Below are 23950 nucleotides of genomic sequence, written 5' to 3'. Positions count from 1 at the left end.
ATAGGTGGGCGGGGGGAAGACTAATGCACTAGGTCTGCCCCCCTTCCAGTCCCAGGGGTAATTAATGAGCAGGTGTGTGCTGCTGAAAAACTCATAATTATTCATCGAAGCGGAGAGAAGACACATACAGATTAATGGACGACGGCGGCGCGGAACGCTCGATAAACAATTATGGCTGCTAAGGAGTGGCAGCTGTCCCGGTGAGGAGAGAGAGAGAGAGAGAGAGGACCAAATTAACCGACCAGGTGTGCACGCCCACACGTTCCAAAGTTAGGTATACGAGAGAGAGAGAGAGAGAGCAGAGTGTGTGTGTGTGTGTGTGTTTGTATTACTATACTCGTGCGGACCAAACATTCTCACAAGTATAGTAGAATTTATTAGACGTTGTTGACCATTTTCCTGGTCCTCGCAAGAAAAATGGTTGTTTTATGGTTGAATTTTCTTTTAGAGATCCGTTTACAATTAGAAAAAAGATTCAGGTTGGGGTTAGGATTAGGATTACACATTTAGAGGCTAGATGTAGGGGTCGGGATTGTCGATCTTTCACATTTTATACTTAGTTATGCGGCGATGGCGCACACCGTAAAATAGCCGGTCTACAAGCTCACAACGTGTCGCAGCGCGACACGTTGTGAGCTTGTAGACCGGCTATTTTTCGGCTTTAGACTTGCGGTTAAAAATGCCCCAAAGAAATCATAAATCAGTGTTGATGTCCTCACAAGTATAGTAATACAAACGTGTACGTGTGTGTGTGTGTGTGTGTGTGTGTGTGTGTGTGTGTGTGTGTGTGTGTGTGTGTGTGTGTGTGTGTGTGTGTGTGTGTGTGTGCGTGCAGACTTTGCACTATTGAGAAGAAAGATAGGTGGTTTTACAGAAAGTGACTGTATTAAAAAAAAGCAAGAGAGAGAGATAGATGCAGCCTTGGCATTCATTCCCTAGTACAGCTGCCCTGTGGGACTTTCCTGCTGAAACAGAAAGGTTATCATGAGAGAACGGTTGGTTGGTGCAACAACAAGACTTGCAAAGAAGAAGAGACTCGTTTTCCCATTGCGGCAGCCCGGCCCCCTCAGCATTCCTTTCTGTGAGTGACAGACGTCCCCTCTCAGTCACGTTAGAGAGGCCTCGTGGGAGAGCAGAGGCCCTGGTATGGCAGAGCGAGAAGGCCGGCCGGCGCGAGCGTGGGAAGAGGGTTCGGTTCGGTTCAGAAACACAGTGTAACAAAAGTGATGTTCGTAAACCATTGTAAACCATGCTCTATCTTCTAGAAAATCATGCAGCATTGCCGTCTGGAAAATCTAGTCTAACGGATTTGTGAGGAAGGGGGGGCGGGGGCTATCAAGCACATCGGTACAGCTTGATCATTGGCTGACAGACAGGCAGAGCCGTTTTCCTGTGGTCGAGACCCACTCTGTGATACCACCATGCGCAGAGAGGGGGCGCCACGGCACCTTTAGGACTACATTCTCCCCCCCTTCAGACACAGGCATAGTGGAGCAGTGCATGCTGGGAACGAGCTACAGTACAGCGGCCGGCGCCAAAGCAAGGGAAATAGCTATAGAGCTCATTTAACAGTTGTCAGAAGAAGAGAGAAGGAGGAGGAGGAGGAAAAAGAACAGCTTATAAAGCAAGAGAAGAAGAATAAGATGGGAGGGGGGTGGGGGTGTCTCCTGTCACTTGCCAGTGACAGGAATAAGTTCCATATAAATGGCTTATAATAGGCTACACCTGCTCATTACATCTCAGCTTTGCAAGACTTAACATTTGCATATTCCTTCCAGCCGTTTGTGTAGGGATTGTGATTTTACACAGCAGCGGCTAGTCCCACTATGTTAACCCTTTAAGACCTGAAGCCGATTCTACAAATGTCTTCTAAATCCTAACTGTTTTTTGAAAGAAACGTATGTTTCTATATCAGTGGTTCTCAAACGTTTTCATGTCAAGGAGTCAGGACCACCCAAAATGATATGTATTTGGCCGCGGACCCCCATCTCAAAACATTTTGTTCCAGGGGGTCCCAGAAGCAATGATTTGAGTTAAAAATGTTCGCTTTAAGATAATATAAATATATTAATTTGCACAAATTTTCTCGATTTTTCAAAAATAGCAGATGTACAAGCTCATAGCGCGGCACTCGGTGCCGCGCTATGAGCTTGTACATCTGCTATTTTTGAATAGCCCAAAGTGCAAAATAATGCTTTTTTAGCTCAAATCAAAACAATGACACAGATGCGTTCCCGGTCCTAATGGGTTAAATAATTCAATAGTGAAGCAGCCAGTGTTTAATTATCTCTGTATGGGGGGGGGGGGGGCACAAAGAGAAAGAATTCTTTCAATAATTCAGCAGAGAGAGGGTAAAGGGCCAGGCATACTGCTTTTCCATCAGGCCATACAATGGACACCGAGGAGGTTGTCTTCAAACAACATGGTAAACAGGCTTTATGAGTGGACACACACACAATGGGGTTGTTCCTGTTTGTAACGTACAGAGGCTGTGGTTTGTTGCTCTTTATTGTTCCGTTTGTCTCCTAGTTCCCCTGGCAAAGGGACACACCTGCTTAAAGTTCAACTCGTTTAATAGATATATAGAAGGTGTGGCACGCTGAAAATAGCAGATCTACAGGCTTATAATGTGTCGTGACGCGCAGTGGTGTAAAGTAACTAAGTATATGTACTCAAGTACTGTACTTAAGTACAATTTTGACATATTTTTTTACTTTACTTGAGTATTTCCAATTTTACTTTTACTTCTACTCCACTACATCTTAGAGGCAAATATTGCACTTTTATTCCACTACAATTATTTGAAAACTTTAGTTACTAGTTACTTTGTAGATTTTGATTATCATTACAAAACATACATTAACAACTTCAGCCCTACAAAAAAAATCGACCATTTGAAAATAGCCGATCTACAAGCTCACAATGCGTCGCGCGCGAGCTTGTAGATCTGCAATTTTCACAAGAACTTTTATACATTTTAAACATTTGAAAACTGTTTCTGAAGATTTGTGTGAATTGGTACATTATGTATAATGACTTTCCTTTTGATACTTTAAGTACATTTTGATACCAATACTTTTGTACTTTTACTCAAGTAAACTTTGAATTCCAAACGACTATTTCTACATTGCAGTATTGGTACTTTTATGTAAGTAAAATATTTGAGTAAGTTTTCCACCACTGGTGATGCGACACAATCGTGTGAGCGTGTAGTTCGGCAAGTTTTGGTGCACACAACCGTCAAACCATGAGTCAGGTAAAAAAAAAACGATGTTCCGTTGGTGGGAACTACATTATTTGAATGCACACACCTACTATATGGCCATTTTCTGAGCTAGAGGATCATTATATTTATATGAGGAGGAATCATTATTCTACTCTGCTTCCATCCTCATGATTATAATACTTAACTTCCCCCTTTCTGCTGAGTACTAGTCTAGATACAGTATATTCAGCTAGCTTGATGAGAGTTTGATGCAAATTCGGGAAAGGTTTTATTACCAATCTAATGGTTTCTTGAGTAACTTCTGGCTCGTGTCCTGGCCGCTGCTGTGCTTTGTGAATGAAATAATTGAGGAGGCTGGGACTCTTTTGGTTAAACACTTGCTGAAGCTGAGATGCAATAAAACCAGGAACTTAGTTAGATGTTCCCCCAGAACTACAGCGATTGTGTAACAGATTTACCCTCCAAATTACCAAAAAGGAGGAGAGAGAGAAAGAGAGAGACAGAGAGAGAGAGAGGTTCACATTAAAGGGAGAACTACACAGTAGATAGTGAGTGTACAACATAGTGCAATTTTGTCATTCAGGCACACTCGCATGCTGCACGGCACACGCCCCATACCTGCCAGAAGTCCTGCAGAGAGGGAGGGGGGCGGAACGGGGATGGAGAGACGGAGAGGAGGAGGAGGAGGAGGAGGAGGAGCGGTTGGGGGAGGACATAGGTGGGGAAAGTGGGATTTTTTGGGGGGGGCAGGAAGTTGAGGATAATTATTCAATGGGGGAGAGAGGGGGAGAGAGAGAGAGAAAATGGAGGCATTACTTGTTATGCGCGAGAGAAGAGCATGATTGCAAGAGAGAGACAGAGCACAAAGCGTTTAAACAACAACAACAGCTAACGTAATGATGGCTACATGAAGTTACAACAGTATACACACACAGCAAGTTGCAACAACAACGTGTTACAACACAATGGAGGAGGGTGGGGAGGGAGGGAGGAAAACGGTGTGGAGTAACAGAGAGGGTATGATGATGAAACGCTTGGTAGAGCGAACACAAGAGACCTTGTTAAAATGTGACATGAGAGAGTTGGCCTATTTCCCCAGACACCAGGCACCGCGTTAATACATGGATAAATTACCCAATCCAGACACAAAGTTGTTAAGACATGAAAATGAGGTGCATAATGTTGGCATACATACTGAAGGTGTACGCACACTGAACCTGAAAGAAATTGGCTCGTTAAGCTGGCAGCATACTTCAAAAGGAGGTAAAATAAATTGTTGGCTACAATGTTTTATACTTAGACGTGGAGCTTGAACGTTAGACGTAGGGGCTGTCACGATTATGACATTTTACTCGACAAGTAATTGTCGCTCAAATAATTGCGATTAACGATTTAATTTGCTTTTCTGTCGTTGAACATTGGAACATTGTGAATAAAAATTACATTTCTGTTTGGCCTTTTAGGCCCCTTTTAGGCTTCGTAAACAAAAAGGTGCACAAGGCAGATATGACAAATAACATACATAATTTACTAACTTTAATGAATAGTGGAAATAGCCATAGCTCAAAATGCGTTTTGAGCGTTTTGTAGATCTTCCATTTCCACTATTTTTTGAAAATATATGAAAAATGTTCAACGATTATGACAATTATGCAAAAAAATAATGGCGATTATCTCGAATAATTACGATGACTTAATAATTGTGACAGGCCTAGTTAGACCCCGCCCTCTGTATACAGTGACCGATTGTGACACCCAGATCTCCACTATTTTTTTCATCTCCTTTCCAATTCGCAGACATATTTGTCTCAGAGATTTCACCAATTGTGTCAACACAGACACAGTTTGCTTTAAGTGTGTGATATCTCTCTCCACAAATGAATTGCCATCTGGTCGGTGTTTGTAGTCCACCATCAGACGGGATATATAGAGCTTTGTACCGCCGAACGTCCTCAGACAACCTTTCTTCAAAACTGTCCATGGTACGCTGCCGACAGATTGTGGAAATTAAACTATAAAATCGTCTGTCGGGTTATAAACCTCATATGTCCTGTTATTTTCCAGCAAAAACACTAATACTTTTGATGCTTTTGTGTGACACTGTAGTATGATCAAGTAGGGCATTCCTTTACGGGGAAAAAAACACAATAAGTTAAAATATGGAGATACTGTAAGAGGTTTCTGTCCGACAGCAACGATATATAAATCATGAGTACATTAAATATCGGACCATTACACAGGGTGCACTTTGGTGACTCTGCAGTGATGTTCGGCTAGCCGCTAGTCAGACAATCTTGAGGAGGTACAAGAAATGCTGAATCGAACATCGGCAAAAGTTTGTTTGTTTTCCCCCGTAATTACATTACTACCGTCAAGAAGTATGCTGCAGCCTTAGAGGAAGAGGGGAAAGGAGGACGAGAGGATAACACAGTGGGAAAGCTGAGAGAGCACACATACACTCAATAGGCTCTATGCAGAGCAGCCATATTGGGAAGCAATTGGGCCTCTTCTTACTTCCTTCACAGGTGTTACCAATGATGCTAATGAAGGCTCTATGTGGCCCTATGTTTGGCCCTATGTTTGAAATAAAAACCACGCCGAAACTGACCATACTCACAAGCAGTGTTGATTTTGACAGCAAGTTTTGATTTAGCTATAGTTATTGTCTTTTGAATACAATTAGGACGTAAGAGCATATTAGAGCACATTAGAGCATAATGAATATTCACGGGTTCAGCAGTACTATAATTCTCTGCTGTGTTACTTCACGCAGACTTTGTTTCCTGGCTTTTTGTTGGAGAGAGGGAGGCGTGGAGCCTTTTTTTCCCCTCCTTTAGTCAGTCAGGAGTGACTATCAAACCGATAATTGTCACAGGGCAGGACTGGTAGGAAGGGGGAGGGGGGCAGGCCCAGAGAGAGAGAGAGAGAGAGAAGAGAAGGGGTTGGGTGAAAGGGGAGGGGGAGGGGGAGGGGTTAAGTGGACCCGGCAGGGAAACCTCAGGAGGGAACCCAAGCCATATATCACCAGGGAAAGCACCGTGTGTACCGAGATTTGACTGGCAAGCAAAGCAACAGAAGTCCCAGAGAGAGATATATATGTCGATCTTCACGTGGGCAGGCAAGGGCCATAAATCTGGAGCATTCCATTTAGATTTTTAGGAGGGGGAGGAATGGGCACCGCAGATTTTCAATATTCCTTTTTTATTCAATGGATACTAGGTCATAGCAGTGGCGGGCATTTTCTGGTTCCACTCCAAAATAGTCAATGCATTTCCCCCATTGACATTTCCAAAAATATTTATATCAATTAATTTAAGCCTAGAATCAAGCTATCCAGGGTCCTGGTGAATCATGACCATAAAACATTTATTTCTGTGATTTTTTAAATTTTTATATTTAATTATATACATATGATATTATGTTTAATAAACACCCTTTGTTTTGCCGTTTTCAAAAACGTTTTTTCACAGAATAAAACGTTTTATGGTCATGATTCAATAATCGATATAAATATTTTTGGAAATGTCAATGGGGAAAATGCATTGACTATTTTGGAGTGGAACCAGAAAATGGCCCCCACCACTGCTATGCCCTATAGGCCACGATATTTGCTTATCAATCACGGTTTTAGAGACTCGCTGAAATCACTGCAGAGGTGCAGAGAGAGAGAGAGATAAACAGTGGAGGAATGGAGGGTCATGTTCTCACTTGATCGTATCTGCGTTTTTTGTTTTGGTTGAATAGCACATGGAGAGCGGAGGCAGAGTGATTTGTCATCACACACACACACCACGCCTGGGGGGCTGAGGGGTCCAGTGATGAGGTTAGAAACATTACTTTAACCCATTAAAACCGGGATACGCATCTGTGTAACCACTTTAACCATTATTTTATACTTTGGGCTATTTTTTGAAAAATCGTGACAGTTTGTGCAAATCTTTGAATGCAAATATTTTTAAAAGCGAACATTTTTAACTAAAATCTTTGCTTCTGTGGGGGTCCCTGGGACAACATATTTTGAGATGGGGGGTCCGCAGCCAAATATATATCCTTTTGTAAAAAATGTTTGTACATTTGTAGAATCCCCCAGAAGCAAAGATTTGAGTTACAAACGTTCACTTTAAAAAAATATGTATTCAAAGATATGCACAAAATTTCATGATTTTCAAAAAATAGCAGATCTACAAGCTCATAGCGCAGCACTCGGTGCTGCGCTATGAGCTTGTATATCTGCTATTTTTGAATAGCCAAACTATAAGGTAATGGTTATAGTGTTTAAATTTAAAATGACAGATGCGTTCCCGTTCTTAATGGATTAATCAACAGACTAATGACTGGATAATGCTCGACGAGAGTGGGTGGCTGAACGCTGGGAGTTTAGCCGAGAGATTCACTGGAATCTGGAGCTCTGGAGTGATTAAACCCCAGTAGGAGGAGGAGTGGTGTCTAGGTGACTTATCATAATGAATCACAATCTTAATCAAATCGCTGTCCATCTGCCTTTTACAGTGGAGTGGAGAAGCCATATTATTACTGAGTGCGCTGACTAGTGCATCAAGCTGTTGCACATAGGCCAGGGGGACCCATCCTGTCCAAAGTCCACCCGCTGTTATTGCCCTTAAAACAGGTCATTAAGCACTAGGCAGGGCCACTTTGTTCACGTTTCTCTTAATGATTAAGGCAAGTCAGGCATCGCCTAACTAGTTTGAACTTGAAGCATGCTTTTCAGTTGTTGGCGGATGTGTGGAGCAGTCTAACCAAAAAGTTTAACCACTTTCACCCTGGTGGCCTTATTTTACTAAATATTTTCCCTAAACATTTTCAGAAAATCTTCAGAAAACGTCTAAAATAGCCGATCTACAAGCTCACAACCCGTTGCGTTGCAACGGGTTGTAAGCTTGTAGATGAGCTATTTTTGAAAACCTTTGAATAGGGATTAAGTGGGCCTGCCTTGGTGCAAACAACTGTGACTGTATGTACATTAGGGAAAAAAAACATAATTAAAGATTGTTCACATCACTGATTTCTGGGATATTTCAGGAAATTGAGAACTGAAAACTGAAATGATCAAAAAGTGTAAATGATATCCCTACATTACAGTACTGTACATACTGTTTCAACCCATTAAAGGCGGGAAAGAATTTGTGTCATTTTATACTATTAAAAAATAGCAGATATACAAGCTCATGCACTATGAGCTTGTAGATCTGCTATTTTTGAAATGTTTTAAAAATGTGTGCAAATCTTTGCATATATATTTTTTTAAAGCAAACAATTTTAACTCAAGTGTTTGCTTCTGGGGGTCCCTGGAACAAAATATTCTGAGATGGGGGCCAAATACATATATAATTTTGGGGGTCCTTGAAATGAAAGTGTTTGAGATACAGATATAGCAACATAGTTTTCAGTTTTTTGTTCACAAACTTGTTTGCATCACACATATCTAGAAGGTGAATATTATAAAGAGATAAAGTGTTATTCTGAACAAGGTTGATTTTGCACCGTGAATAAAGGCATCAACCTGTATGAATGAGGCATCAGCTATAAGAGCAGTTTTGATGCAATAATACTCGCCAGCAATTTCCATATTGTTTATTTGTCATGCCCTCTGTGAGTAACGACCTTCACACTCAGGATTTTGCTGTGTAAGTGATGTGATTGCAAATCACTCTCACAGCCCATTAAAACCACGAAAGAATCGGTGTCATTTTTAGATTTATTTGGCTATTCAAAAATATCAGATATACAAGCTCACAGCGTGTCACAAATGGGCTTGTAGATCTGCTATTTTTGCAAAATCGTGAAAATGTCTTGTGTGGAAATCTTTGAATATATATATATATTTTTTAAAGTGAAAATGTTTTACTCAAATCTTTGCTTCTGGGAGTCCCTGGAAAAAACATTTTTAAGATGGGGATCCGCAGCCAAATACCTTGACATGATAAAGTTTTGAGCACCAATGATACAGTACGTTTTTTACAGAAAACTGGTCGGATTTTGAAGCTATTTTTAGAATGGGCCTCAGGTCTTAATGGGTTAAGGGAATGTTGATGCAGTGAAACATGAATGTCAAATGTATTGCTGAGAAAATCTGCAATAAATTAATAAATGTTCACTGACAGAACAGAATAGTGAGGTTTTATAGGAATTAATCTATCTATATGGCAATGCATGGCATCCAATTAGCTCTGGGTGGGCATGAGAGGCATTTTCCATCTAAGCAGAGGATTTCGGAGCTCAGCAGAGTGATATTTTGATGATTTCTTCTTGCTTTTAGATGAAGTCAATTTGCTATGTAAATCCCTGAGAATTGATATAGATGCAAAAATGCAGCGGATTTAAAGACTATTTTTGAAGCAGGACATTTTGATTTAGAGAAGTATGAGAGAGCAACGAGCCAGCCGAACTAAAGACATTTTGGATTTGAAGTTATTTTCATCGATATTGGACAGACTGTGAAAAAAACAGTTGAACAGTTTGTACATATGGCAATTAAATGTATTTACACACATTATTATGAAAAGAGTATTTTTTGTATATTAACTTTAACCCATTAAGATTGTCTATTCAAAAATAGCAGATATACAAGCTCACTAAATATTTTGAGATGGGGGTTTGCGGCCAAATACATATAATTTTGGGGGTCCTTGACATGAAAAGGTTTGACAACCACTGATATTACAGCAACATTAGTGTTTCAGAAAACTGTTAGGATTTAGATGCCATTTGTAGAATCGGCCTCAATAAGTGCAAAAACGTCAATAGCTGCTGATTGCTGATATTGGCCAAAAACATACTTTGTATGCAGGGAAAAACCTCTGGAGTCTAACCTCTCACGGTCAAATCTATTCTCTCTTCAGAGAGAGCTGACTGTGACATTTATGAATGTAAAATGTCACTAAGCACTGTCCTGTACAATGCAGCAGCTTCTAATTTGGCAATGTGAACTGTCTGGCCCATTACAGCTTATTCAAATGTGAATGCCAAGTTAGAATCAGAAAAATAGAAAAATGGGCTCAGATTGTTCTGTGCCCATTTTTATAGAACTAATACTTTGGCTATGTCAGGTATTGTAAATGTGCAAACACAATTACATTCTGTAGGTTACTAATGCTGCATTTACAAATTGTGAAAAGGCACCAAATAATTACTTCCGAGTGTTTCTTTCCCATTTGCTTTCGTGCTTTGGCAGAGAAATCGACATTTGTTATTTAAAGCTGTGACTATGGACCTTCATTACTGCTGCAATTTCAAAGAGCTTAATTGTGAGTGCTCATTGGAGCGCTTCTATTTTAACAGATTAAACGACTAAGATCCCAATCTGGTCACAAACTGTGTTTTAACAGACCAGTGGGCATATGAATTAATCTGCCAAATGGCGTAGATTAGTATTTTATTATTTTGTAGAACAGGCTTTGACTGAATGTATCTATATGTATGTGTACTGTATGTATGTATGTATGTATGTATGTATGTATGTATGTATGTATGTATGTATGTATGTATGTATGTATGTATGTATGTATGTATGTATGTATGTATGTATTGTATGTATGTACTGTATGTATGCGTCCAGTGGTGGAAAGTAACTAAGTACATTTACTTAGGTACTGTACTTAAGTACAATTTTGAGGTATTTGTACTTTACTTGAGTATTTCCAATTTCCAATACTTTTACTTCTACTCCACTACATCTCAGAGGCAAATATTGTACTTCTACTCCACTACAATTATTTGAAAACTTTAGTTACTAGTTACTTTTCAGATATAAACTATGATATAATGAAACACACATTAACCACTTTAGCCCTATTTTATACATAGGCTCAAGCACATTTTTAATTCCGGACTTTTACTTGTAACGGAGAACTTCTACATTGCAGCATTGATACTTTTACTTTTTAAGTAAAAGATGTGAGTACTTTTTCCACCACTGCCTAGCTATGTCCATGACGTCATGAAACAGAAGCATCCATGAACACCATGAATGTTGGGTTGTAGTTGAAACTCTATGCAATGTTTTGTGTTGAAGTACAGTGTGAAGATGGCTATTTCCATTTGGCCAGAGGAGACAGACTGTCACCACACTAGTCAACGGGCCCACAAGCTGCCAGTTTGTCAGTGCAGGGATTGGGAAGCACTGTGCAAAAACAATTAGACACAGCTGAGTATCACCATATTATTCTTCACAACAGTGTATTGATTATCCAGCCTCTCATATGAGTATGTATGGAGGGCTGAAGGTTCTCTGGCACTACGCATCTTTCTCTGTTTATCTGTCGCCCATGCATTACTGTTATGCTGTTTCAAAAGGGGAACTCCTGCTCAGCTAAAATACTATTTGAATGCCGTCTGTATTAATGTTTAAATAATAGAGAGAGACTTTGTTCTGAACTGGACACCTAGCTACTTTGTTCTTAACCCATTAAGACCTGAAGCCATTTCTACAAATGTCTTCTAATTCCCGACAGTATTCTGGAAAAAAACGTATGTTGCTATATAAGTGGTGCTCAAACGTTTTCATGTCAAGGACCCCCAAAATGATATGTGTTTGGTCGCGGACCCCCATCTTGTTCCAGGGACCCCCCCAGAAGCAAAGATTTGAGTTAAAAATGTTCGATTTAAAACGATACATATTCAAAGATTTGCACACATTTTCACGATTTTTCAAAAATAGCAGATCTACAAGCTCATAGCGCGGCACTCGATGCCGCGCTATGAGCTTGTAGATCTGCTATTTTTGAATAGCCAAAGTGTAAAATAATGCTTTTTAGCTCAAATGAAAAAGTGACACAGATGCGTTCAAGATTTTTTTTAATGTTCAAAAATAGCAGATATACAAGCTTGCAGTGCAGCACGAAGTGACGCGCTGTGAGCTTGTATATCTGCTATTCTTTGAACAGCCAACGCAAAAACTCTACAATGACACAGATGCTTTCCCGGTTAATATTGATTAATCTGAACATCTATTTACTTACCTAATTATCAATAACTCAATATTGGACAGGGAGGCCTGAGGCCATGCCATTACTACTGGCCTCAAGCCTTGTTTTGTTTTTAAATCATTGACAATGATGTCTGACGTTCATTGTTATCAGTCTAACAATGAATGAACAATAAGAACAATGGTTCTTAACAAGTTGTACTATAACTGACTTCCAGCCGTCGTGCAGCTTAAGTCAACAACTCGCACTACAAAACAAGATGTGGAAAACAATATTGTAGAAATAATTTAATGCCATAGACAGACAGTAATATTAGTAATCCCAACAATGAGCTGACGAGGAAGGCCAGAGTGGGATACAATATGCAGGGCTTTGTCTGTTTGTTTGTTTATTTATTTGTCAGTTTTACCTGTGAGTCAAATAGCTTTTGTATAATTAAACTTTAAACCAAATAGCCAAGAGCTCGGCTTATCCCCCGACATCCAGAGAACCACACCTTGAGCTTTATGTTAACGTAATATTTGTATTGTCCAGTAATTTACCCATTACGTGTATACCATAACTTAAAACAGGAGGGGGAAAAACCCATATATATATATATATATATATACGGTATATTTGTCACATACCCAGCCTTTATTTTCCCTGGGAGAGGGAGTGATAAAAGGACAGAGAGGGTGGTTAGCTTGCACCGATTGGTCAGCAGCCGTATCTTCCCTATGGGGTTACATGGCAGCTGACCCAATCGGTCCGAGCTAAAGCTGTGCACGCTGAATTGGCATCGCCAGAAACTTTGCTCTGTAAGGAAAGTCACCTCAGTGTCAACTCAGAGCGTGAAACAGCACTTTACAGAATGGCTGCACACAAACAAAAGTCAGGCACATCAGCAACACAAACCTGATATTATATATACTTAGTTGTGTGCCAAGCATCATGTGCCGAAAATAGCCGTTCTACAAGCTCACAACGCATCGCATGTAGATCGGCTATTTTCAGAGAGCAACATCGGTACAAACAAAAAAGTACAAATGAAGCAACACCTGCCTTGTTCTGAGCCAACTCTCTCCCCACACTGTCAGGGAATCCCAGCAGGACTAATACCATTTCATTCATCAGGGTACTTCCTCATTGACAGGAATGGCATTGATAATATACTCATTTAAAGTGATAATAATATTGTCATTTTCTTATTGTCTTTTGTGATTAAATAAGGTCATGTGACAAATTATCAACCAGCATATATAATGTTGCCCTCCATATCCAACCTCGGATAGGCAGCATGAATTGATATGCCTAGTCTTGGTTGGTTGGAGGCAACAGCCAATGCCTGGTTGATAATCTATATATTCTTTCTTTTTTAATTACTTTCAACATCTTCTATAGTGTACATTAGTTCTGCACTCACACAAACAGAAAACAGAGGTAAGAAGAAGAAAATAGATTATGGAATGTTAATAATAATTGACTCTTATGTACCTGTACACAAGAGATTGTTGTGTACAGGTACATAAGATACTTTTATGTGACCCTGTAGAATGATCAAGTAGGGCATTCATATACGAAAAAACACAAAAAAAAGTTAAAACATGGAGATCTCTATAGGTTTGTAAAGCCACAGTAATCTGTTTTGTACATTCATTGTACAGTCCACAGCTTGATCCCAAGTAAACAGAGAAATAAAACCCTTAGATAAGCTCACAAGAAACACAGCAGGGAGAGGAAATAGTTAAACATTGTATTGTACGTTATATATGCCTAGTGCAACACAGCACATAGATGGTTGTTATAATTCGGTTCACGTTGATATTTCGTGGGGGAGAGAAAAAGTACAGCTGTTAACTTTAACCCATTAAAACCTGGAACGCATCTGTGTCACTTTAGATTTCTTTGGCTATTCAAAAATAGCAGATATACAAGCTCATAGCGCGGCACCGAGTGCCGCGCTACGAGCTTGTAGATCTGCTATTTTTGAAAAATAGTGAAAACATTTTTTTTATAATTCTTTCCGAAAAACTGTTAGGATTTAGAACATTTTTAGAAGCGGCTTCAGGTCTTAATGGGTTAAATTAATCTCAGAGCTGAGGAATGGGGCTGATATGAAAGGTGATAATGAAAAGTGCTCGTTGCCATTATTCAACTGGAATCCATAGCTACGTACTGTAGGTAACAGCACTTGTTCCCTTGACAGCCCACACAACCACACACACACACACTGCTGCTGCTGCTTACCTTGCCGTCGTAGCGCTTCACCTGAAACTGATCCAGACCCAAGTCTGAAAGAGACGGAGACAGAGGGGAGATAAAGAGAGAGAGAGAGGGGGGGGGGGGGGGGGTAGCATGAGAATAGAAAGGCCATGAGGAGACAGGTATTGAGCGAGACACAAAGAGGGAGAATGAGAGAGGGGAGAGAATGGGCTGTTAATGTGTTTGAAATCACATAGAGCGTTAAGTACCCAGGTAGAAAAAGGGGGTCAGAGTAGTTACATAGCATGTGTGTTTTTTATACATTTATCTGCAGCGGAGGGAGAGCGCAAACATCTTTAACAGGGTGTCATTACGGTAATGGCGGGCAATCAGCGACACGTGCCGCGGATTAATAACGGCCATTAACAAACCATTTCCACATCCGAGAATCTTTCAAATAAACTCTTGACAGCGTTCTGCATCGACTCCCCCGATCGTTTATCATAGTAGCATTCTAAAGCGGGGGCTTGTTTGCCAGACCTCACCTAGCCAGATGCTCTGTGAGTGGGGAAAATAAATTATATTAAGAGTAAAGCCTGATTTATACATAGGGGTAGAGCACCAGAAATAGCTATATACAATCTCTAGAGCTTGTAGAGCTGGTATTTTTGGCATAAAACAACGTATGCATTTGGAATAAGCCAATAAAAGGTAAGCAGAATTGAAGGTGACAGCTGCTAGCACAGGGGTGGGCAACTTTGATGATGGAGAGGGCCACTATATTTCCACACTCACTCCAGAGGGCCACATATTGCATATACTGTCGGGCAGACAGCATATGCAATACTATGTCACACAATGTAGCAAAAATAGCCGATCTACAAGCTCAAAACGCGTCGACGCGTGTTTTTTTTTTGTGGCTATTTTTGAATTTGAATCCTGAAAAGTAACATTTTTATTTAATTTTCAAATCCTTTTAGTTACATTGGACATAAAAAAAGACAATAGAATTTTAATAGTAGTCATTAAGCTACTAATATAGACTGAAGTAATTAAAGCGGGTCATGTTTGCATGTTTGGAATTAGGGGTGTGCCGATAAAAAAAACTAATTTCACCAAACGATACGATACGATATTTGGCTCACAACTTCGATACGATATCGATACGCACTTTTTTTATTATGAAAATATATGGGGGAGGAAAAAAGTAAATGCAAACAAATAATTCTGTTTTTGCATTATTCAGACATGCAAACTTGTAGCTTTTCAGCTACAATAGCCGTTTTCAATCCAAATAGGGCAATAGTGTGACACCTGACCCAAAAGAAAAAAACAACATGTTGTCACCCTTTTCACCTCGGGGCTGTTTGTATGCCTGATTATAATGATTGTAAAATAAAGAAATAAAAATAAATTAAAAAAATAAATAAAAAATAAATTCAAAACGATATTTTTTTTTCCAAAACGATACATATCGTCACGAAAACGTATCGCGATATATCGTGGGACGATTTGGAATTGTAACAGCTGAAATCAATAATATATCAGTATTCCCATATTAACCTGCGGGCCGCATTAAGTGACGGTGGGGGCCGCATGTGGCCCCCGGGCCGCCAGTTGCCCATGTATGTGCTAGCTAGAAGAAGGACCTGTACTCTTCAGCATGGAGGAGAGCTCACATGATGGAGAACGTTTAGCCTGTCCTCGCTTTCTACTCCATGACTTAACAGACACATGGTGGCCTGAACCGAGCACTATAGGATCAATCAATGTCAATATGTCACGGCGGAGACAGTGAATGATGAAACCGAATGACACTCGGGAGAATTAATAATAAATCGCTTGCCGCCGCCCCCTTCCCCGTTTCTTTACCCCTCCCCTTTCACTTCAGTGTCATCGTCACCTCCATCTCATCACATCAGATTGATGACCCCTCGGCTTGGCCCGCTTGTGACCTGATGACATCACGCGCACAGGAAGCAAAGTGCAGCTCTCTCCTGTGACACTGCAAGTGCTCAGTGGTGGAAAAAAGGTACTCGCATCTTTTACTTAAGTAAAAGTATCGTCGATACTGCAGTGTAGAAATACTCTGTTACGAGTAAAAGTCCGGCAATCAAAATTGACTTGAGTAAAAGTACAAAAGTATTGGTATCAAAATATATTGAAAGTACAAAAAGTTAAAAGTACTCATTGTGCAGAATGTCCCATTTCACAAGTTCAAAATGTATAAAAAATCTTTTGAAAATAGCAGATCTACGAGTTCACAATGTGTCGCATCGCGACGCATTGTGAGCTTGTAGATCGGCTATTTTCAAATGGCTGAAATATATATAGGGCTGAAGTGGTTAATGTATGTTTTGTGATAATAATCTAAATCTACAAAGTAACTAGAAACCAAAGCCGTCAAATAATTGTAGTGGAGTAAAAGTATGATATTTGACTCTGAGATGTAGTGGAGTAGAAGTAAAAGTACTGAAAATTGCAAATATTCCAGTAAAGTAAAAAATACCTCAAAGTTTTACCTAAGTACAGTACTTGAGTAAATGTACTTAGTTACTTTACACCTCTGCAAGTGCTGACAGGAAGCACATTTATATGTTACTTGTGTTTTATGATAATTGGATCTTGCCTGTGTTTTAAAAAATGATTTTAGTTTTATGTGAATTCTAGATTTGTTCTTTTATTTAATGCGATGCTTTTTTTTGTACACTTCACATTTCTGAAAAGTGAGCGTAACCTCAGTGATTTTCGCATTGAAATAAAAGGTCTGACTCTGAACTGAACTGAATTACGGCGCTTAGCGAGTGGAAAATATTGGCAGACCACATCCTTCACAGTTTCTCTCTTCCACACATTAAACAAATCACATTACAATGACGGGTCAGGTGGGAAATGTTCACGTTATTTTTTAACCAATCACATCGGCATTGGGCAGGTCGGTGTGAGTCACGTAAATGAGAGTAATCATTATCCACTAGGGACAGTTGAAGGTAATTGAAACGGGGAAATACAATCACACACCACCAGGTAGGAATTGCTTTGTACGCGGTGGGGGCTTTTAGGTAGGATTAGGCCTGTCACAATTATTACATAATCGCCTAATCGCAATTATCTTCGCATAATCGTTTCCACGTTGAAAAATGTTCACACATTTTCAAATATAAATAGCAGATCTACAAGCTTACACAAAGCGTCACAAAAGTGACGCTTTGTGTAAGCTTGTAGATCTGCTATTTCTGCTATTTTTAAATATATTATTAAATATGTAAATCATTTCTTTGTCATATATTATTTGTCCTATCTGCCCTGTGCAATTTTTGATAACGGAGACTAATGGCCATACCGACTTTTGTTTTATTCACATGTTCCAGTATTCAATGTTCAATTAATGTTCAATTAAAATTAATCGCAATTATTTGAGTGACAATTAATCGTCAACTTAAATTAATTAGTAATCGTGACAGCCCTTGGTTGGAATTGCTTGATATATGAAGGAAAGGGGGTATGGGGGAGTATGGGGTGTGGGGGGGTATGGGTGTGTGGGGCGATAGCGTACCAGATGAGAGCCCTTGTTCCATCATGCAATAGGAGCCATGATTGGTTCCTAAGTTTTTGGTGCAGAGCGTTGCCACGGCATACAAAGTGAAATAACCAAATGACACAGCAGCACGCTAAAGTACTAATTGCTTGGGGAGGAAACGTCTTTGTTTTGTAAGAGGGCTACAATCAGTAAGCTGCCTGAAGTGGATAAAATTGCATTGCCTTTGAGAGATAAGGAGGATTTAGAAGGCTCACCATAGAGAATTTCAGTAATTTGGGCTATTTTCTCGCCGTCTGCCTGCTCTGCCATACACAGAATCAGAATTTAGCTTTATTGAAATGTATTGAAGAATCAGAATCAGCTTTATTTATTTATTTACAGTGATGGAAAGTAACATAAGTACAAATGTGAGGTATCTTTACTTTACTGGAGTACTTCCAATTGTCAATACTTTTATTTCAGGGTTGCCACACGTTTTTAACAATGAATTTTCTAAACTTTTAACTCATTTCCAGGCCTATAGCAATCATACGGTGCAATAATGAGGCTCTTACACCAGTGTGCTATCAATGCCCAAAAGACAGAGTCGAGTGAAGTCTGGCAAATATTGTACTTATACTCGACTACAATTATTTGACAACCTTGACCCGGGGTGGAGTGGGATGGCACGGGCAACCCAAACCACTTCTTCAGTGTGCTACAGACCGCAGTAAAGCCTGCAAGGAGGGTTTAACCCATTGAGACCTGAAGCCGATTCTATAAATGTCTCCTAAATCCCAACAGTTTTCTGAAAAACGTATGTTTCTATATCAGTGGTGCTCAGTCTTTTTCATGTCAAGGACCCCCAAAATTATATGTATTTGGCCGCGGACCCCCCATCACAAAATATTTTGTTCCAAGGGGTCCCAGAAGGAAATATTTGAGTTAAAAATGTTTGCTTTAAAAATATATATATTCAAAGATTTGCACACATTTTCACGATTTTTCAAAAATAGCAGATCTACAAGCTCGTAGTGCGGCACTCGGTGCCACGCTATGAGCTTGTACATCTATTTTTGAATAGCCCAAAGTGTAAAATAATGCGTTTTAGCTCAAATCTAAAAATGACACAGTTCCAGGTCTTAATGGGTTTAAAAACCTATCAAGGCAGAATGAGATGTTCTTGTCTAACAGAAACATGACGACTCACAGAAGAATGCCCACTTCTGGTCAGACGAAGGAGGAGCCAGGCCCGGAGTCAAGTAGAGCCTCCTAGTGTCGGACAACACCTGCTGTTAACATCTCACCTGCCACCCTAAAGCCTAACCCTCTAATTAGCACTGTCTCTAACCCCCCTCAAGTGACAGTGGGGGCAGTAGCATGCCACTTGGATACAGGCCGGGGTCTGATCAGCCTCGCTCGGGTCGCCTGGAGAAGGGTGTCTGTGGCGAGACCTGAAACACCCAGTGACTCCAGGTAACAACACTGAAAACTTTAGTTACTAGTTACTTTGTAGATTTGGATTAATATTACAAAACATGCATTAACCACTTTAGCCTTATATTTACTTCGGCTATTTGACAATAGCTGATCTACAAGCTCACAACGCGTCGCGTTGTGAGCTCTTTAACCCATTAAGACCTAAGGCCGCTTCAAAAAAAATTTTAAATCCTAAAGGTTTTTTCGGAAAAAAATACAAAAAAATCTTTTTCATGATTTTTCAAAAATAGCAGATCTACAAGCTCATAGCACTGTACTGGGTGCCACGCTATGAGCTTGAATATCTGCTATTTTTGAATAGCCAAAGAAATCTAAAATGACACAGATGCGTTCCAGGTCTTTTAAGTATATTTTGATGCCAATACATTTGTACTTTTAAGTCGATTTTGAATACCAGACTTTTACTTGTAACAAGAGTATTTCTACACTGCGGTATTGATACTTTTACTTAAGTAAAACATTTGAGTACTTTCATTCCACCACTGGTCATACATTTTCAACAAAACCCTGCCATGCAGGTGAAGAACATCTGCTGAGAACGCTGACACCTTATTAAATGGAGTAAATCCCCTTCCACTTCCACATTCAGATCAGACCTAATCAGGAAGCAAACTAACAGGGATTACTGCATTCTGACCGGATCAATAATCTCTCCACCTTCAGGTCAGCAGCCAGTCAATGCTGACAGGAAGCCAATGACAAGCCTCTAACAGTGGCATTCTGAAGACCCCTCTCCAAATTGATAAATGGAAATGGAAAAAAGAGAGGTTAACCTATTCAATCCGGGTACTGTCATTTTATATTTCTTTGGCTATTCAAAAATAGCAGATCTACAAGCTCATAGCGCGGCACAGAGTGCTGCGCTATGAGCTTGTAGATCTGTTTTTTTTTTTACATTTGTGCAAATTTTTAAATATGTATTTTTTAACACATTGAGTGCCAAAAACGGTCCTGTGTACTTTTATTTTTTCCTTTTTTGAGTTACAAATGTTCGCTTTAAAAAAATAATATTCAAAGATTTTCACGATTTAAAAAAAAGAGCAGATCTACAAGCTCATACTGCACTATGAGCTTGTATATCTGCTATTTTTGAATAGGCCAAAGAAATCTTAAAATGACACAGATGCGTTCCCGGTCTTAAAAAGGGTTAAAACCCATTCATCATTTATTCATTTGGTTTTTATACCACACCACTATGGGCTTGAAAAACCTACTGAGCCAAAAAAAGCCCAACAGATTCATCAGCTGGGCCTGTCAGCCTCTGAGCGTCTGGAGACGCATTATTATTATTATTATCATTATTATAACAGAAAGGCTGACCCAGGAGTATTGTGCTTGGTAATCTCACAGTCACTGAGCTGGCTGAGGAGAGAGAGAGAGAGAGAGAGGAGAGGAGATGACTGCCTATGACTTAATAAAACACCCTGCAGAATCTCTTTAATAGTGCCTTCTCTCTCTCACTTCCTCCGATGTCCCTCTTCCGATGGAGCTCACCCTCAGCATTATTACTTTAACCCATTTAGACCGGGAACGCATCTGTGTGTCATTTTAAGATTTTTTTGGCTATTCAAAAAATAGCAGATCTACAAGCTCGTAGCGCGGCACTGTAGAGCTGCTATTTTTTGAAAAATCGTGAAAATTTGAACATGTATATATTTTTAAAGCAAACATTTGTAACTCAAATCTTTGCTTCTCTTTTTTTCACAGAAGGTTGTGTCATAATTGTATTCAAGTAAACAAACTTGAAAAACGTACGTTTCTATATCAGTGGTTCTCAAACTTTTTCATGTCAAGGACCCCCAAAATTATATGTATTTGGCCACGGACCCCCATCTCAAAATGATTGAGTCCAGGGACATTTGAGTTACAAATTTACCCTTTAAAAATATATATATATTCAAATATTTGCACAAATGTTCAAGATTTTTCAAAAATAGCAGATCTACAAGCTTGTAGTGTGGCACTCGGTGCCGCGCTATGAGCTTGTAGATCTGCTATTTCTGAATAGCCAAAGAAATCTAATCTTTTCCCGGTCTAGATGTGTTAATATAAGTTTGGTAAGGGGGGGGGGAGGAAGGGACAGAGAGAACCAGAGTGGTTATGGGGGTCAAAATAAAAGTTGGGATGACGGTGCTCTGCGCCAGGAGATGGAACGAACGGGGGGGGCGCTGGAGCGGGGCCAACTTATAGGCCAAGTTCCTGACAGCAATAAATACATGGAAGTGCTGAGTTGTACGAGGACAGGGGCCAGCATTGAACTTGACAGAACCAACAAAGGGCCTTATTGGCAGTCAGAGCAAACTGTAGCTGGGGGCGTTGTGGACGCTGAGGCGTGTGGGTTGGCGTTCATCACATTCAACCATAGACCTGCCCCCACGGAGAAGTTTGCATTCTTCAAGGACCCCCAAATTGACACTTACTTAGCCCCGCGGACCCCCATTTAAAAAGATATGCCAAGGACCCCCAAAAGAGAAGATTTTTTTTTACGGCTCTAGCAGTGATTCTCAATCATTTCAATTTCAAGGACGCCCAGTTTGACATGCATTAGGGCTATGGACCCCCATTAAATGGCATTTCTATCTCTGGGACCCCAACTGATATTGTAAAATCAATCTTAATTTAACTCTGAGAGTGTACAAATGGAACCAAATGGACCCGTTAGGGTCCATTTGGTTCCATTTGTACACTCTCAGAGTTACAGACCTGTAAGGGTCCTAACTATACCTATCATTTGGCTGGGGACCCCCTGGAACTCCCTCAAGGACCCCTGGGGGTCCCTCCCCGGACCCCACTTTGAGAACCAATGCTCTATATTCCACACACTGGTGAAGTCAAGTGAAGTGTTAAGTGCTGAAACAAACCTATGCTAAGTTAAGCTCCCCTTGCCTTCACAGCCCCACCTGTGTCCCCATATCAAATATAACTCACTAGCTCTGCGTGCGATGCCTCAGATTAACACACCAACTGCTGTGTGGGTAATGTCACCCTCGCACCCCCCCCCCCCCAGACACATAGACCCATCACCCTCACAGCCAATTGGACAACTCTATCTCTCCTCCACCTTCCTGCCTGGCTGCCTCCCTTCATATTTTCAGATCATGGTCGGTGGGATTTTAAACACAGCAACTGGCACAGGTCCTCGAATGCCAACACATTGGCTGAATGCCCCCCGTCTGAGGGGGTGGGGGTCTTAGTATTTAGCTACTCTGGTGGACATGGGTGGGTAGGGCAAGGGTGATGTGATCTAAACGGCCATACCAGATGGCAATGTATCGCCCATAACTCTTTGCCTGCCACTGATAAAGGAACTCGTCAGATTCTGCCAAGGTGGCAAGGCCGGATTCTGTAGCCTGCACTGACGAGGCTGACGAGTTATGAGTTTTCAGTGGTTTTCCATCAAATGGCACAGTTCACTACCCTATGTATGATGCTTTCACTGACAGATGACGACAGACCCGGAATGTACGTACGTTTTTTTTTTTTTAAACGCTTGTTTACTTTCTGTTTATTTCCTGTGGGAAAATAGCTTTATCTCCGTTCCTGTTGTTTTTTTGGCAAAACCAAGACACTGGCCTCAACTAGGCAACGGCCACGACCGGATTTTTTATTTTTCTCGAGACTCCCGAGACCCCGTCTGTGTAATGAGAAAATGTTCCATGATTTTTCAAAGGTTGGTAAAATCTCTCGTTTTCGCTGGCAGTAGCGTCACACACTATTACTCTGGCAGTTAAAGAGTTAATGCAGTGATGACCATCTGGACTCTATCTGCAGTGTGCACACACACACACACACACACACACACACGCACACACACACACACACACACACACACACACACACACACACACACACACACACACACACACACACACACAGGACTCTAAGACCAGGCTGTTCAGGTCTCCGGGATGCATTTATGATTCATCACTGAAGGGCCCGAATGCCCTTGGCGGCGAGGCGCGGATTGAGCCTTGCTTACCGCCCCGTCCCGCACAGATAAGAAGACACAAGGGGGGAGAAAACAAAAGCCAATCGATAACCTGAAAAATAGGAAGAAAGAAAACAATAAAAAATGGTGGTAGGAGGAGTGACTGAGGAGGAGAACTCACTCTCTGGCTGCTTCTCGTTGGGCGTGATGGAGCGGATGAAGTCCTGGGGTGTCATGTACACCTCCGGGTCTCCGTGCTCGCTGATGACCTTCAGCGTGGCAAAGTAGCGGAAAATCTTGTCCGGGGTGGAGTAGGCCCTTATCCTGTTCTCATACTCCATCACCTGGTTAAAGCAGAGAGAGAGAGAGAGAGAGAGAGAGAGGGGACAGTTCATCATGACGGATGTTTTCTAATGTAAAGTCCTTGCACTTACAGGGACGCTATCACACTTTTAACCCGTTAAGAGCGGGAAAATAGCAGATATACAAGCTCATAGCGCGGCACCGAGTGCCGCGCTATGAGCTTGTAGATCTGCTATTTTTGGAAAATCTTTACTTCTGGGGATTCTACAAATGTCTTCTAAATCCTAACATATATTTTTGAGTGGTGCCAACCACTCCTATATCTGACTTTGTCCGTGTGTCCG

At 40.7% G+C, this 23950-nt stretch overlaps 1 protein-coding gene across 1 annotated transcript in view; it reads right to left on the bottom strand.

Moving 5' to 3' along the window:
- The window catches only part of micu1 (mitochondrial calcium uptake 1), an 85236-nt gene that overhangs the window by 33919 nt on the left and 27367 nt on the right, over positions 1-23950 (bottom strand). Inside the window, exons 4-5 of the mRNA XM_084076896.1 lie at positions 23485-23647; positions 14401-14444 (exon numbers count right to left, since the gene is read on the bottom strand). Coding sequence (XP_083933022.1) covers positions 14401-14444; positions 23485-23647 — 207 coding nt within the window. The remainder of the gene's footprint in view (positions 1-14400; positions 14445-23484; positions 23648-23950) is intronic.

Source organism: Gymnoscopelus microlampas (assembly GCF_963454915.1).
Source record: "Gymnoscopelus microlampas genome assembly, chromosome: 13".
NCBI lineage: Eukaryota > Metazoa > Chordata > Actinopteri > Myctophiformes > Myctophidae > Gymnoscopelus > Gymnoscopelus microlampas.
This window is presented reverse-complemented; position numbering and strand designations above follow the sequence as displayed.